At 37.1% G+C, this 13,558-nt stretch overlaps 1 protein-coding gene across 2 annotated transcripts in view; it reads right to left on the reverse strand.

The window, feature by feature from the left end:
- Window positions 1-478: 478 nt before the first annotated feature.
- The window catches only part of LOC127622687 (uncharacterized), a 59,812-nt gene continuing 46,732 nt past the window's right edge, over window positions 479-13,558 (reverse strand). For both annotated transcript variants that reach the window (XM_052096715.1, XM_052096716.1), the window contains 5 exons: window positions 12,501-13,360; window positions 10,883-11,112; window positions 7,086-7,245; window positions 3,597-3,725; window positions 479-934 (listed from right to left, as the gene is read on the reverse strand). In XM_052096715.1, the coding sequence (XP_051952675.1) occupies window positions 696-934; window positions 3,597-3,725; window positions 7,086-7,245; window positions 10,883-11,112; window positions 12,501-13,360 (1,618 nt within the window). In that variant the 3' untranslated portion in view covers window positions 479-695. The remainder of the gene's footprint in view (window positions 935-3,596; window positions 3,726-7,085; window positions 7,246-10,882; window positions 11,113-12,500; window positions 13,361-13,558) is intronic.

Here is a 13,558-nt window from a genome sequence, read left to right on the forward strand (position 1 = left end):
GTCCTTCTTAGCATCTAGATCTCCAAAGTTATTAAATAAATATTCCGGGTTCAATAAAAGTTAACCTCAGAGTTAAACTCAATCGACAGCATTTGTGTACATAATGTTGATTATCACAAAAATGTAATTCAACTTTTGATTTCTTTTAAAAAAGCAAAAATTTGGCTTCCAGTGAAGCACTTACAATGGAAGTGTTTGAGGCCAATTTGCAAACAAATACTGTTTCAAAAGTATAGCCACAAGTAGTAAACAATAGGCATGTTAAAATCTATTTTAGTGTGATAAAATCACTAACTTTTTCTGTGTAAAGTCATTTCCAATTTTACAACATTATTGCCATAAAAACAAAACACTGTAAACCCTAAACCGGCAATTTAAACCACTTTACAGCTCTAAAAATGTAATTTATGTAAGTGCTTTTACAAAAAATTAAAAGCTTTACATTTATGCCTTTAAATTTCCATTTTAAGTGCCTGACTGTAACTCGATTTTTGCTTTTTTTTTAAAGAAAAGGAGGGTCGAGTCGAAATAATTTTCTGTGGTAATCAACATTATGCCACAAATGCTGTCAACTGAGCTAAACCCCAATATTCCTTTAATTTAATCTTAAACTATCTTAAACTATGTGGACTATATATTTTTAATCAAAATAACTGATGCCATTGCAGTGCAGATTAGTCCTTCTGGCTCTTGTGTCAGTCCTCACCCTGGTCAAACGGTGTAATACTCATATTTCTGAACTCTTCCTCCAGGCACGCCAGAGCCAGACAATCCTCCTCATGCTCATCAATGTTCACAGGTTCAGGCTGCTCCACCGTCTGGATCTCACTGATCTCCTGGGCAGCATAAGATAGTGGCCGGCAAAACGACCTAGGACGATGACTACCGGCACTCAGAATGCGAGAGGGGCTCGGGGAACTTCTGCTTAAAGTGCCTAGAAAAGAATGATAAAAGGATGAGAGATGGGCAAGAATACAAGCTGATGTGTCTAAGAGAAAGACGATATTTTTGCATGTTGCTATGCAGTTGCTAAGGTGTTCTGAGTGGTTGTTAGCAAGTTACCATATGATTGCTAGAACGTTTTGACTTTTTGCCAGCATGTTGCTCTGTGGTTACCAAGGTGTTTTTAGTATGTTGTTATGTGGTTGCTATATTGTTCTGCGTGGTTGCAAGCATTGCAATAAGGTTGCTAAGGTTTTCTGAGTGGTTGTTAGCACGTTGCTATGTGGTTGTTATGCTGTTCTAAGTGGTTGTTAATATGTTGATATGTGGTTTCTATGTTGCTCAGGATTGTTGCAAGGGCAAATGGTAAAACCAAATTTTAACACTATGGCACTTTGTAAAACTTTGTGATAGCAATAGTGATGTTTGCTTAGCACTAATAACTGTGACTACTGAGAAAAAACAGAGCTGGAGGGGGAGAGAAAGAGAGAGATGTTGAAACAATTGACAGTAAAGCAAACACCGAAATACAGCACTGGGATGGGGCAGCTTAAGTTAGCAGGGTCAGAATTATTTGCTGTCACACGCTGGCCTAGTCAACTTCAATCAAACTGAGCTCTAAAAGCCCCTGATCCTGAACACACCACCACATAACAATAATACACTCACACACTTCTTTCTCTTCACAATCTTTTGTTTGTTTTGTTCTTTCCTATATTATTACCTCGCAACTTTGTGTTTTTTTGCACATTGATCTGATTGATATGCAACGGATGCTAGCGGTTATAATGTACTGAACTCTAACAGGAATGTTACACGTTTAGCAAGTGTTTAGTAACTTAACTGTTGTTAGTTGCTTTTGTTAGGAGCTTGTGGTGTAGCTAACTACCTTTTGTAAAGTAGCAGCACTATTTCAGTGCATGTAGTATCTGGTTAGGCCATAGATTTGGGAGTGGCTCACAACCGAAACACCACAAGTGTTTAGCAGAGGTGAAATAGCAGCAGCGCTCACATATTAGCTTATATCACTTCTCAAGGTTTGGGCTCAGGAGCCAACGGCTTTCCGTATCCCCCCGAGACACACTGTTCAATCTAGCATGTCTAACATGAAACAACTCCATGAGATATAGAGAGAAGGAATGGGAGAGAAAGAAGAGGAGGAAAGAGAGGATGGAGGGATATCTGACGATTTAAATTGCACCAATTGAAATCAGGACTGTCATGCTGTTAAACAGATTATTTTTCCTTCATCTGCAGACCTGCAAGTGATGACCGGAGAGACGTGAATAAGAGATGTTGAGAGGTAGAGAAAGAGAGTGAGACCGATAAAGCAAGCGAGCTAGCTGAGCTGATCCGAGCTGAGCTGAGAGATTGAGAAGCGTGCTGTTGGCCGCACTCCTGCACGCAGCAACACACAGTAATCTCTTTATGAAACCTCTACTGGTGCAGAACACTCGGGAATCAATTTGGCTTTAATTACGGGCCCAAGCCAGTAAATCACACCACTGCCCAAAGTTAGCATGACTGTGCTACGTGTTGTTGATGTTTTCTTGGACGTAACACAGTGACCAGTGGTTGGTGGAGACTCTTTTAAATGTAAATAATTGTTTAGTCATTCCAAAGATATGATATCGGAAGGTTAGCAGGGACAATTTAGACACAGACTCATCCTTATAAATATGGATTAAGGAATAGTTTCTTTGAAATGTACACAGTAGGAAAGGTAGGAGGACAGTGTACGATTTTATTTTATTGAAATAAAGCCGGGAATCGAACCAAAAAATGAAAATTCTCTCATCATTTTCTCACCCTCATGCCATCCCAGATGTGTTCTTTCTTCAGCAGAACACAAACAAAGATTTTAGAAGAATATTTCTGCTCTGTTGATCCATACAACACAAGTGAATGCGAATGGTGATCAGAACTCATGGGGACTGCCATTTTAGAATCACATGACCAGCTGAATACTACTCACTTAATCTCAGTTACCGTCTTGTTATTGGACACCTCTTGGATTAAATTAATCGTGGTTGATTGATTTAGAATGATGCTGCATCCACACCACTAGGTGTCAGTGTTGGTCCAAGATGACACAAACAAAAAGTTACTCCATGCACCTTTACGTAAACATTATTTCAGGTTCTTATGTAGCCTAATTATTCAAGGAAACAGTCCAAAATAAATTTAAGAACAAAGAAACTAATTACAAGCATGAGAGCAAATAAAAACATTTGATCAATATACAAATGAAGGAAACAGTGCTTTAAGTTTTTAAAAGCAGTATGAAGTGGGCATTCAGAAATTGAAAAAAAGGAATGAAATGAACTTAATTTTCTGGTCTATACTGTATGATTATAATACATTACAACTTTTTAAAGCTACTAAAGTTATCCAGCACTCTATACTCCTTTCCTTCTGGCCTCTTAACAAGATCAACTAGTGTTTGTCTTGCGAACTGGCATAGAGTAACAGATCGATCTTTGTTCAAATGAAAATTATGATTAATTGAATAATAATTTTTTTTTTTTTTTACAGAGCCCTAAACTCTCTCAGCATTTTTTTAAAATTTGTAATTAAAGAATGTCTACTGTTGTACAAAGCATACAAATTATATTGATTACTTGATAAGCACAGCCTCTGTGATGACACTGTACCATAGCATGCTGTGACCGCAGGAGGGGTGCTACTACTAATTGGTTGACTGTGCACCACCGCGGTGACCAGCTCTTCATCTGCATGATGGTAAAGACTGCTGCTCGGTCTCCAGAATTGCTCACCTACAGCTACAAAGACAATAAAACAAAAGCAAAGAGAGATGTACAGTGAGCACTCCACACAATGGAAAAGCACTATCAGAGCTAACAACTGTTTACAAGAAGGACCATGAGTTATTCTACTTTACATTTCCAAACATTCAGACAGAAAGAGTAAAACCTCTAACAACTTCCCAGTAGGCTAATAATAACAGACTTTAGATCACAGCTACTTAACTTCATAAGAAAAGAGGGCCACATTCAAGCTGCAACAGATGTTAAATTCTAAATATATCTGGAGTTATATATCAAATATATATGAGCACATTTAGGTCCAGTTTCATTTCATTTCTCTAGGTCCATAGCATGCAAGTGAATGGGTGCTAAAAGTTTGACACAAATACAGTATAAAAGGAATCCATATGACTCCAGTGTTTTAATCCATGTCTTCAGAAGTGATATTATAGGTGTTGGTGAGAAACAGATCAATATTTAAGTAATTTTGCCAGAAAATCACCAAAAACACAAGAAGAAGAATGTGAAAGTGAAAAGCAGGGAAGATAATTTATAGTAACAAAGGACTTACACAATTATATTGTGTTATACTCATTCTCACCCACACCTATTATATTGCTTCTGAATATATGGATTTAATCACTGGATTCATGTGGATTACTTTGTGATTTTTGGAGCTTCAATATCTTGGCACACATTCACTTGCATTGTGTGGACCAAAAGAGCTGAAGAAATTCTTCTAAAAAATCTTCATCTGCGTTCAGCTGATGAAAGAAAGTCATACACATCTGGCATGCATGAGGGTGAGTAAATGATGAGAGAATTAACATTTTTGGTTGAACTAATCCTTTAAACAGTAACATTTCTTAACGAAAATAATGAACTAAACTCAAAACTGTTTTGGCAACATTATGAAAGCTGAAATAATGTGTGACTTCAGATTGTAAGTAACTATGCATGTATCTCTGAGCCACCAAACACCCTGCGCTCAACATGCAGTGACTTTCCATTTCTTAAGCTGTCAATCATGAACGTCACAATTACAAATTGTGCACTCAACCAATCACCATATAGAGAAGCTGGACTTTCAAGGAGGGACAAAAATACATACAGCAGGCTGAAAGCCCAACACGAATAGCCCTCATAAGCACGGCGTCCGGCGGGATTCTAAATTCTATGTTCAGTGCCTCGTGTCCAACAAACATATTTTTCCACCATTGGAAACTATTGGTACATGTATCTGCCATAGACTCAAATCTGCTCTATTGGCCTTGCGTTTACAGATTTCTATTGACATATTAGAGGGAAAAAAGTAACACTTTACAATAAGGTTCCATTTGTTAACATTAGTTAATACATTAGGTATCATGTAATAACAATTAACAATAGATTTGTTACACAATTTATTCATCTTCATTAATGTTAGTTAATAAAAATACAATTGTTCATTGTTAGTTCATGTTAGTTCATAGTGCAGTAACTAATGTTAACTAATACATTTGCATATACTAATATAAAAATGTATTAGTATATGTTGGAATTAACATTAAGATTAATAAATGCTTAATAATTATTGTTAAGTGTTAGTTTATGTTAACTAGTGTTGTTCCTATATTGATAGTGCTAAAATAATGCATTATTCTTAATTTTACCTTAAATACACTCATTTCAAAAGTTGGCACAGTCAAGCGTTTACTGTTGTATAGCCTCACCTTTTCTTCTAATTACAATTAAGCGTTTGTGCACTGAAAACACATAATAGCAGAATTCACCCCATTCATCCATTATGCAGGTTTCAGCTATGCAGTTGTACTTCATTGCCGGAATGTGCGCTTCATAATGCACCACAAATTCTCAATTGGAGAAAGATTAGGACTGCAGGCAGGCCAATCTAGCACCCACACTCTCTGCTTACACAGCCATGCACTAATCCGGGCACTATGTGGTTTGGCAATGGACAAACAAAGGTAATAAGCATGAATCAGGTAAAGATACTCCCAATAGTAAAAAGTCATTCAAGCAGATGCTTTTCTAGAAAGACTTACACTTATTACAGGTAACCCCACCCCCCAGAGCAACCAGCTGGCTCTTGGGGTTCAAACAAGCAACCTATTGGTTTCCAGGCCTGAGCTTCTGCCAGAACACCACACTGGCCCAACACACACCCAATAGCCTGAAATCAAGGCATGCAAGCAGTCTCACATGCAGACAGTGACTGTTTGAAGGTTAAACGTGTGGCTTCCATCTGCATCTTCACCGCCCGCTGTAATTAAGCCTTTTTCTGGTTGAATAGCTGCTGTCAGTGCACGTCAGAGATTACAGATACAGAGACAGGCCTATAAAAAACAAATCAACTGTGATGTGCAGATGAAAAAAAAGTGGAAAAAGGAAGAACTTTCCAGGAAATTGATTGAGAGACGTGGCAGCTAATAAAACAGAGGCGTCATCAAGGCATCAGTTTTCATTAACCTTGACACCCGATGTACCAAACAGACCCTTGATGTTTTATGGTATATTATTTAACAAGCATCTTTCCTGTATTTAGAATCCACATATTCAAATAAAGGCTTTAAACAGCACTGTTTAAAGAGAAATATTGGTGTTTACTCTCAGGTTAATGGCCTCTCCAAGGTAGCACATTAAAACTGAAGAGCTATAGGATCATGCCAGAAAATAAATGAATGTATAAGGGACATTATTTGCACTCATCCGTGAGCTAGTAGCTCTCTTCAATGGCAAATCCATCAAAGCATGGAATAATTTGTTATTTAAATAGCATGCGCTGCACAAATGCTCTGTTAAAAGAGCTGTCTGTAGTTTTCATTAATGCGTGATTATATATTTGTGTTGGAAGAGCTTAAGGACGGCATTCAACATGTCTTGCCTGAAAAACTCAAGCATAATGGATGTGTTATTGCATACAATGGATGTTATAACTGACGGTAGGTATGAATCGTATTGCTTCAGAAGACATGGATTAAACTACTTGAGTAGTATGGTGCCTTTATGCTGCCTCGATGTCCTTTTTGAGGCTAGAATGTTTGGACCCCACTGACTTGCATCGTATGGATATTTTCATATCATATCTCCATCAAAATATATTGTTTGTGTTCCGCAGAGGAAAGAAAATCATACGACTATGAAACGGCATAAAGGTAATGTTAAGAGAATTACCATTTTTGGGTGAACTATTCCTTGAAGCTGTTTTGTGAGGAGCAACAATTTTACCAGGCACTTACAATAGAGTATAACTTGTGGCAAACCTATAGGCCACCCAATCTAATCTTTCACCCTAATCCTCAGCAATCAGAGATACATTAGACAGTATGGCTTTGTTTTGCAAGAACAGGATCCTCATTTTGTTCATGTACAGACCTAGAGAAAACTCTGTGTGGTTTTGTCCTTCTCTAGGTGTCTGAGCTAGAGTTAAGCTGGACTTCAGGGGTTCAGGCTTCAGTCCTAGAGTGAGGAACCCCTCCAGACCCTGGTCATGACCCAGATGGATGTGCTGTCGCTGGGCTACAGAACAGAGGACCTGCAGGGGGGGAAGAAAAACAGTAAGAAAGACCATCACTCGAGTCTTTGCATGAATTCATAAAACAAATACTGGGGAAAAAAAAGGAATTTATACAGACAATGACCCGAATATGCCTCTTTTGTGATGAACATGTTTTCAATTTCCATATTAAAAAAAATATATATTATTAATATTTTTTGTGGAGCTCAGGTAAAATAAAATGTCAAGGTGGATGAACCATTCTAAGATTATAATAAGGAATAAAACTCTAACTAAAAGGCTCAAATTCTTGAAAAGAAGTGTGTCATTTTTTATTTTAAAAAATATTTTATAAACTGGGATACGATATTGTCATATCCCAGTTTAATATGCAGTCAGATAAAAGTAACCCATTCATTGGTAGAGTACACCGAAAAGTGGAACAATTTTGTTTTAAAATATTATTCATGTTTTTTAGTTTTTTTTCTCCCCAATTTGGAATGCCCAATTTCCAATGCACTCTAGTCCTCGTGGTGGCGTAGTGATGCAATCCGGGTGGCATAGGACGAATCTCAGCTGCCTTTGTGTCCGAGACAGTCAATCCGCACATCTTATCATGTGGCTTGTTGAGCATGTTACCGCGGAGACCTAGTGTGTGTGGAGGCTTCATGCTATTCTGTGTGGCATCCACGCGCCCCACCGAGAGTGGCAACAACATTATAGCGAACACGAGGAGGTTAACCCAACGTGACTTCACCCACCCTAGCAACCGGGCCAATTGGTTGCTTAGGAAGCCTGACTGGAAAAAAATATTATTAACTCTTTCCCCGCCAAACACGGAATTTTCCGGGTATCCGTGTTTTAGGTGGTATACGGTAAGGAAGACCCGCACGCATGTTTTGAAAGAGTACGCAACTCTTTGATCAAAGAAACAGACTGTGATCGTCTCAAACGTGAAGTGGAACACCATACTAATACTAAAGCACTTGTTTGATAAAAATGCCTTTTTCTCAGCTTTTTGTCCGAAATGTTGTTTTTGACAAGACCTACCTCTGTTCAAGTGGCAATAAAAAAAGAACAAATGAAGATAAAATAAAATCGTTTGTTTTGCCTAAAAGCAGAGGCTCAGATCTTTATTTTTATATATAGCATCTTCATATATTCATGGAAGAAAATATTCTGCGGGCCATTAAAGTTTAGGGAAAATCGTCAAAAACCCTGGCGGTGGCTGGCAACTTTTTTTAAAAACGCTGGCGGGGAAAGAGTTAAATGTTTAAAAAAAAAAAAATATTAATAAATATGCAGAAAGCCATTCTGTTGTTGAAAACCATAAAACAGGAAATTACGCCACAGAAAGGACCCCTGCAGATTATCAATATTTCATTTCTTAGAACTTTACATATGCATTTTTAAATATTTTACATTTTCTTTAAATTACCTCGGACAGTATTGATTACAAGTACTGATGAGCACTGGTGCCGTTTCTCTTATGCATGTTAAATTATTGAGGCCAAATGTAAAACGTCATATTTGTACGTGGCATATGCTTTTTTTTTTTTTAAGAAATTACATATTTTTAACCCTGAGAGCAAATGAGAAACAATTATGGTTTGATTATCTCCCGGCTGGTTTGGAAATGGACAATGAGGCAAGGAATGAGAAAAAAAATGAAAAAATCTGCAAGTAGTAATAAATGACACAATTTTCTGAAAGCCAGACAAAAGAGTTGAGATAAGGCTCATCTCTGATAAAACATTTAATTTCAGGTATTTAAGATAGTTAATTTTCTTCTTTCTGTAACACCATTAAACTCTGATAGTCCATTTGTGACTGACCGAAAGCTCGGTTTCCACCTGCCCCTCATGAGCTGTGTGCTGAGGGCAGTCTGTGCTTTTTTCTTGCTATTAGCACACAGCGTGATATCTGCAGTTAAATTAGATACGAGTAATATCTAATTGATCAGGTCTTTAGTGTCCAAGAGTTTCCCACAAGGCTATTCAATTTGAACCCCAGAATTAGCTTTTTTCTAGTTCTCTCACTCAGTTCTATTCGTCTACGGAGAGGTCGGGAATTCATTAATTTCTCTCAACATAACAATGGTTGCATTTCCTGCTGGCAACAAACGTGCTAAAATGGCCACCAAAGCAACTATAATGACTCAAAATGACAATGTCTAAACTGTGTTGGGGTAATATGAACTGTAATCAGATTACTTTTTGGAAGTAAAGCCGAATGCACACTGAACGATTTTTATGGTCCTTTATGATTGTTGATTGTCAGACTGTATGATATGATCCCAATGAGATCTTGGATTAAAGCCATTGCACACTATGCAACATTTTATCAGACTGTATGATACTCATCATACATGTTTCTTATCTGGCGTTCGTAGCAGCTGTCACTGGCAGAACTTCATCAGAGGCAAAGATTAATCGCAAAGGCAATTAATCCACCATCAGTGAACAGACCGCATTATGCGTTCCAAGACTGTTAATTTTCCCCATATCAAGATTTTTAATGATCCACAACATTTTTCTGAGATGGCAAAATCGTGGCCTAAATCATCAAGTATGAACCAGGCTTAACTAAATTATTGCTTTAAACTTTGAATTTACACTCGACTGTGTGAATCTCACAAAACCTGTGAAGAACATGTCCATATCCATTTTTAATCCAAACTTAAAAGACAAGAATTTTGGATATATATTTCTTAAAGAAGTTTTAAGGAGAAATATTTTTAGAATCACTTTTTTTTTTTCAATTTTGAAAATGTTAATGTGCAAATAAGAGCTATAGCTATTGGTAGTCTCTAAGACTATGAGTGAAGATCTACTTATTTTGGATTATCCCTAACACAAAAATAGCACGACTTCAAAAGGATCGGAATATGGCGCACAAATTGTTTGGACTACTTTGATGGTACTTTTTGTTTTGGTTATTTTTGAATGTTGACAGTCTCTGGTAACTATATACTTTCCTTTTATGGAAACAAACAGCTCAGAAATTCTTCAAAACATCTTATTTGTGATCCATCGAGTATGTGGGTGATTCTCATGAAGCCGGTCAAAAATACTCATGTCATACTCATCTTTAACCCCAAATCAATAAAAACAAAAATTATATTTTCATAAAGAAAATGAAGCCTTTAATTAGAACCATTAAGATGTTTGTATGACATCAAAATACTTGGGATATGGTGCATCTTACAGCTTCATTCTCAAAATGTAAGATCTAAATTCCTATTTGTATCTAAATTCTTATGATTTTGGAGTAAAATAGGACCAGGGCATTTTCTTGACAGGTTTCGTGAGAATCACCCATATATATATGTACTGTATATACACTGAATAAATACATTGCTTGTACACTTTTACTGCATGCAGACAATGTACTACATATACACAGTATATAGTATATTATATATAGGATTTCTGGGGCCGAATGTACAAAAATCTTTTTAAGAAAATTATTAAGAAAGTTTTTAGGATAAGTTTTAAGAAGTTCATAAGAAGGTATCTAGCTATAAATGTTGAAGGTGTAACAAAAAAGATTAGAACATTCTGTCATTTCTGTCTTTTCAGAAATGCATTTTGAAGTATAGTATATTTTCTGAAGTATATTTTTCTTAAGAATGTATAGTGACTTCAGTCCATGCACTCCACGGGTCTCTGATCACCTGAGAAGCTTCTGTAAACAGGCCCAGTTCTGTGTGCTCGTGTTCTGATTTTGAGCAGCTTGGGAAAGTGAAGTGAAGTTCTGCAGAAGGGGTCATGGTGGGACAGGGAGAGGAAGATGTGCTCTTCTTTTCTTCTGAATCTGTGATATATCTCAGTTCTTCATCAGAGGAGTCTTCCTCACTGGGCAGCAGGCAGAAAATATCTTCACCTGCCATCTCCTCTTCTGAATCTGAGTGGTGACAAACACAGAGAGAGCAAAAGAGAAGAGAACATGAGGACAGGAGAGAAAACTTTGAGGCAGAGAGGAGACGGAGTCTACCAGCAGAGGTTTGGCTGTGAGGATGCAAACATGCGCCTCATCTAACAGCTCACAGCGAGCCGCTTGGACATGTCTAGCAGCGCTGCTCTGTTCCCCCGTCACTCCCCTGCTTCCTCTCTGCTGCCTGTTGCATTAATAATGCTTATACTACACGGCTTGAAGTTTCCATCATTCTACTAGTCAGCAAATACTGCAGAAACAACCGCTGAGTGAATGAAGGGTCCACACTTGGGTTTTCTTATATATTCTTACAAGTGTTTGAGAGGCATGCATCTGAGTGCATGTAAATTTCATCAGTACTACTATTTGATGTAGATGTGCAGGATCCCAAGGGATGACTGATATTGGGTTCTTATCATTTTTAGGGTGTTTCTCAATTTATAATGACATCCTAGTCTGTTCAAATCCAATTATAAAACAAATCATTCTAAAATCTGATTGGATAAACACACACACACCTGTATGTGCACATCAAATTATCCTATATATGTTGCAGTGCACAAAAACTAAAATAAAAAATCCTTAAATACACCTAATAAGATAAACAAGTTTTCAGTAACTGATTTCGACAGTAGAAATGAGTAGTTTGGTGTGATCTTTTATTATTATTTCTTTATTTCTAAAAAAAAAAAAAAGAAACATTGAAAAAATTTTGTCTTAGATTATTATTATTATTTGAAATTTTGTCCACCAAATAAAAGTCAGGTGGTGTATCCAGCATGTAGTCATTCTTTTGTCATGTGAAGAAAATCAAAATCGACATTTTTATGAAAAGGCATATTTTGTTAAGGTCAAATGAAGAAACCATAGGAAAAAAATTTTTATTAAAAAATGTACGATATATGTATTTTTTATTATTATTTTACTTATGTTTAAATATGATTGAAAACCTTTTTGAAATGACTGAATACGTTGCTTAAACTCATGTTTTCAAGGCGCAAGAAAAGCATTTTACTACCTTACTTCATTCGACATTTGTAAGTCATTCAGTCTAATTGTCATTCTTGACCAATTCGATTTTCAAAGAGCTATAAAATATGTAATTAACCTCACAGTGCAAGTTGCGAAATAACTATCTGAAAAATGTATGTAGCAGAAAAATATCTGCTTCAAATGCTTTTAAATATTTGCTTAAATTGCCAACCAATACATACAGAAAACTGATTTCATATCTTGCAAACTATCTTTTACAGGGTAGTTGAGAATTGAGAAAATTTCATGGAAACTTGCTATTAGATCTCTCTATCAATACTCACACAACTTAGTCAGATTGTCAAATTTTCAGATGAAACACTAACCTGACATGCTCAGCTGTAGAGAAAGGGTTGTCGTTTTGGGTGACCTCCGTGAGCCCTTTAACCATTTGGAGGATGGTGCTGAATTGTATCCATCATTATGAAATGATTTAATTCCCTGGGCCATAGGGGACCTTATGGAGTCATGAACAGGCCTGGTAAGTAAACTTCTATCTGAGCTTGATCCAGACAGTGATGGTTCTCTAGGTGATGATCTTGATGATGGAACTGCGGTCCATGGTTGAGGTAATTTCAGTTCCAATTGAGGTTTTAGATTACCATGTCTACTGTTCACTGGGGAGGAGGACAACTGAGACCTTGGGGATGGAGAACATGGAGGTTTTGGACTTTGTTTAGGGACAAGTAATGTTGGAGATTGACATTGTGAAGACCTGGGAGATGGTAGACTGCAAGGAGAGAGGACAAAAGAGGAATCAAAGTCTTGGAGGACTGGATTCAACTTGGCTGTAGGAGATGTTGTTGGCAGAAGGTTCTTTGAGGATTTGTCCTGATGTGCTGCAGAAGATCTTGTCCTTGGTTTTGGAGATTCACAGAGAGGGGTGGACAGCATTATCTTAGAGGAATATTCCACTTTCTGTTCTCCCCTTGGTGAATTTAATAGAAATGTTTCTGAGCTCGCTGATGTAGCTGACAGGTTCTGTGAAATCTGAAGCCTCGTTTGAAGTGGAGAAGTTTCTGGTCTTGGCAAAGGTGATGAAAATTGGTCAGTCTCTTGTGAAGGTGGCCAGATCTCAGTGACAGAATTATGTTCACAGCATGATCCTCTGGTCAGCTCAGACAAGGATGGTGCGGAAGTAACATCTCGACATCCAAATTTTCCATCTCCATTTTCCTTCTCTGTCCTTTTTGGATGAAATAAATCATGCATATCTAACACACCAACTATATTAATACTGCTCCTGTTAACAGCCTTATAATGAGTCTTGTTGTGGCTGATAAAAATTGTAATTTCAACATAACACTATATTGATTTGAGAGAAAAAAAAGCCACTTCAATTTGAATAGATTTTAAGATGGCATTCCTACTGTGAACTTTGTGT

This window comes from Xyrauchen texanus, chromosome 29, assembly GCF_025860055.1.
Source record: "Xyrauchen texanus isolate HMW12.3.18 chromosome 29, RBS_HiC_50CHRs, whole genome shotgun sequence".
Taxonomy (NCBI): domain Eukaryota; kingdom Metazoa; phylum Chordata; class Actinopteri; order Cypriniformes; family Catostomidae; genus Xyrauchen; species Xyrauchen texanus.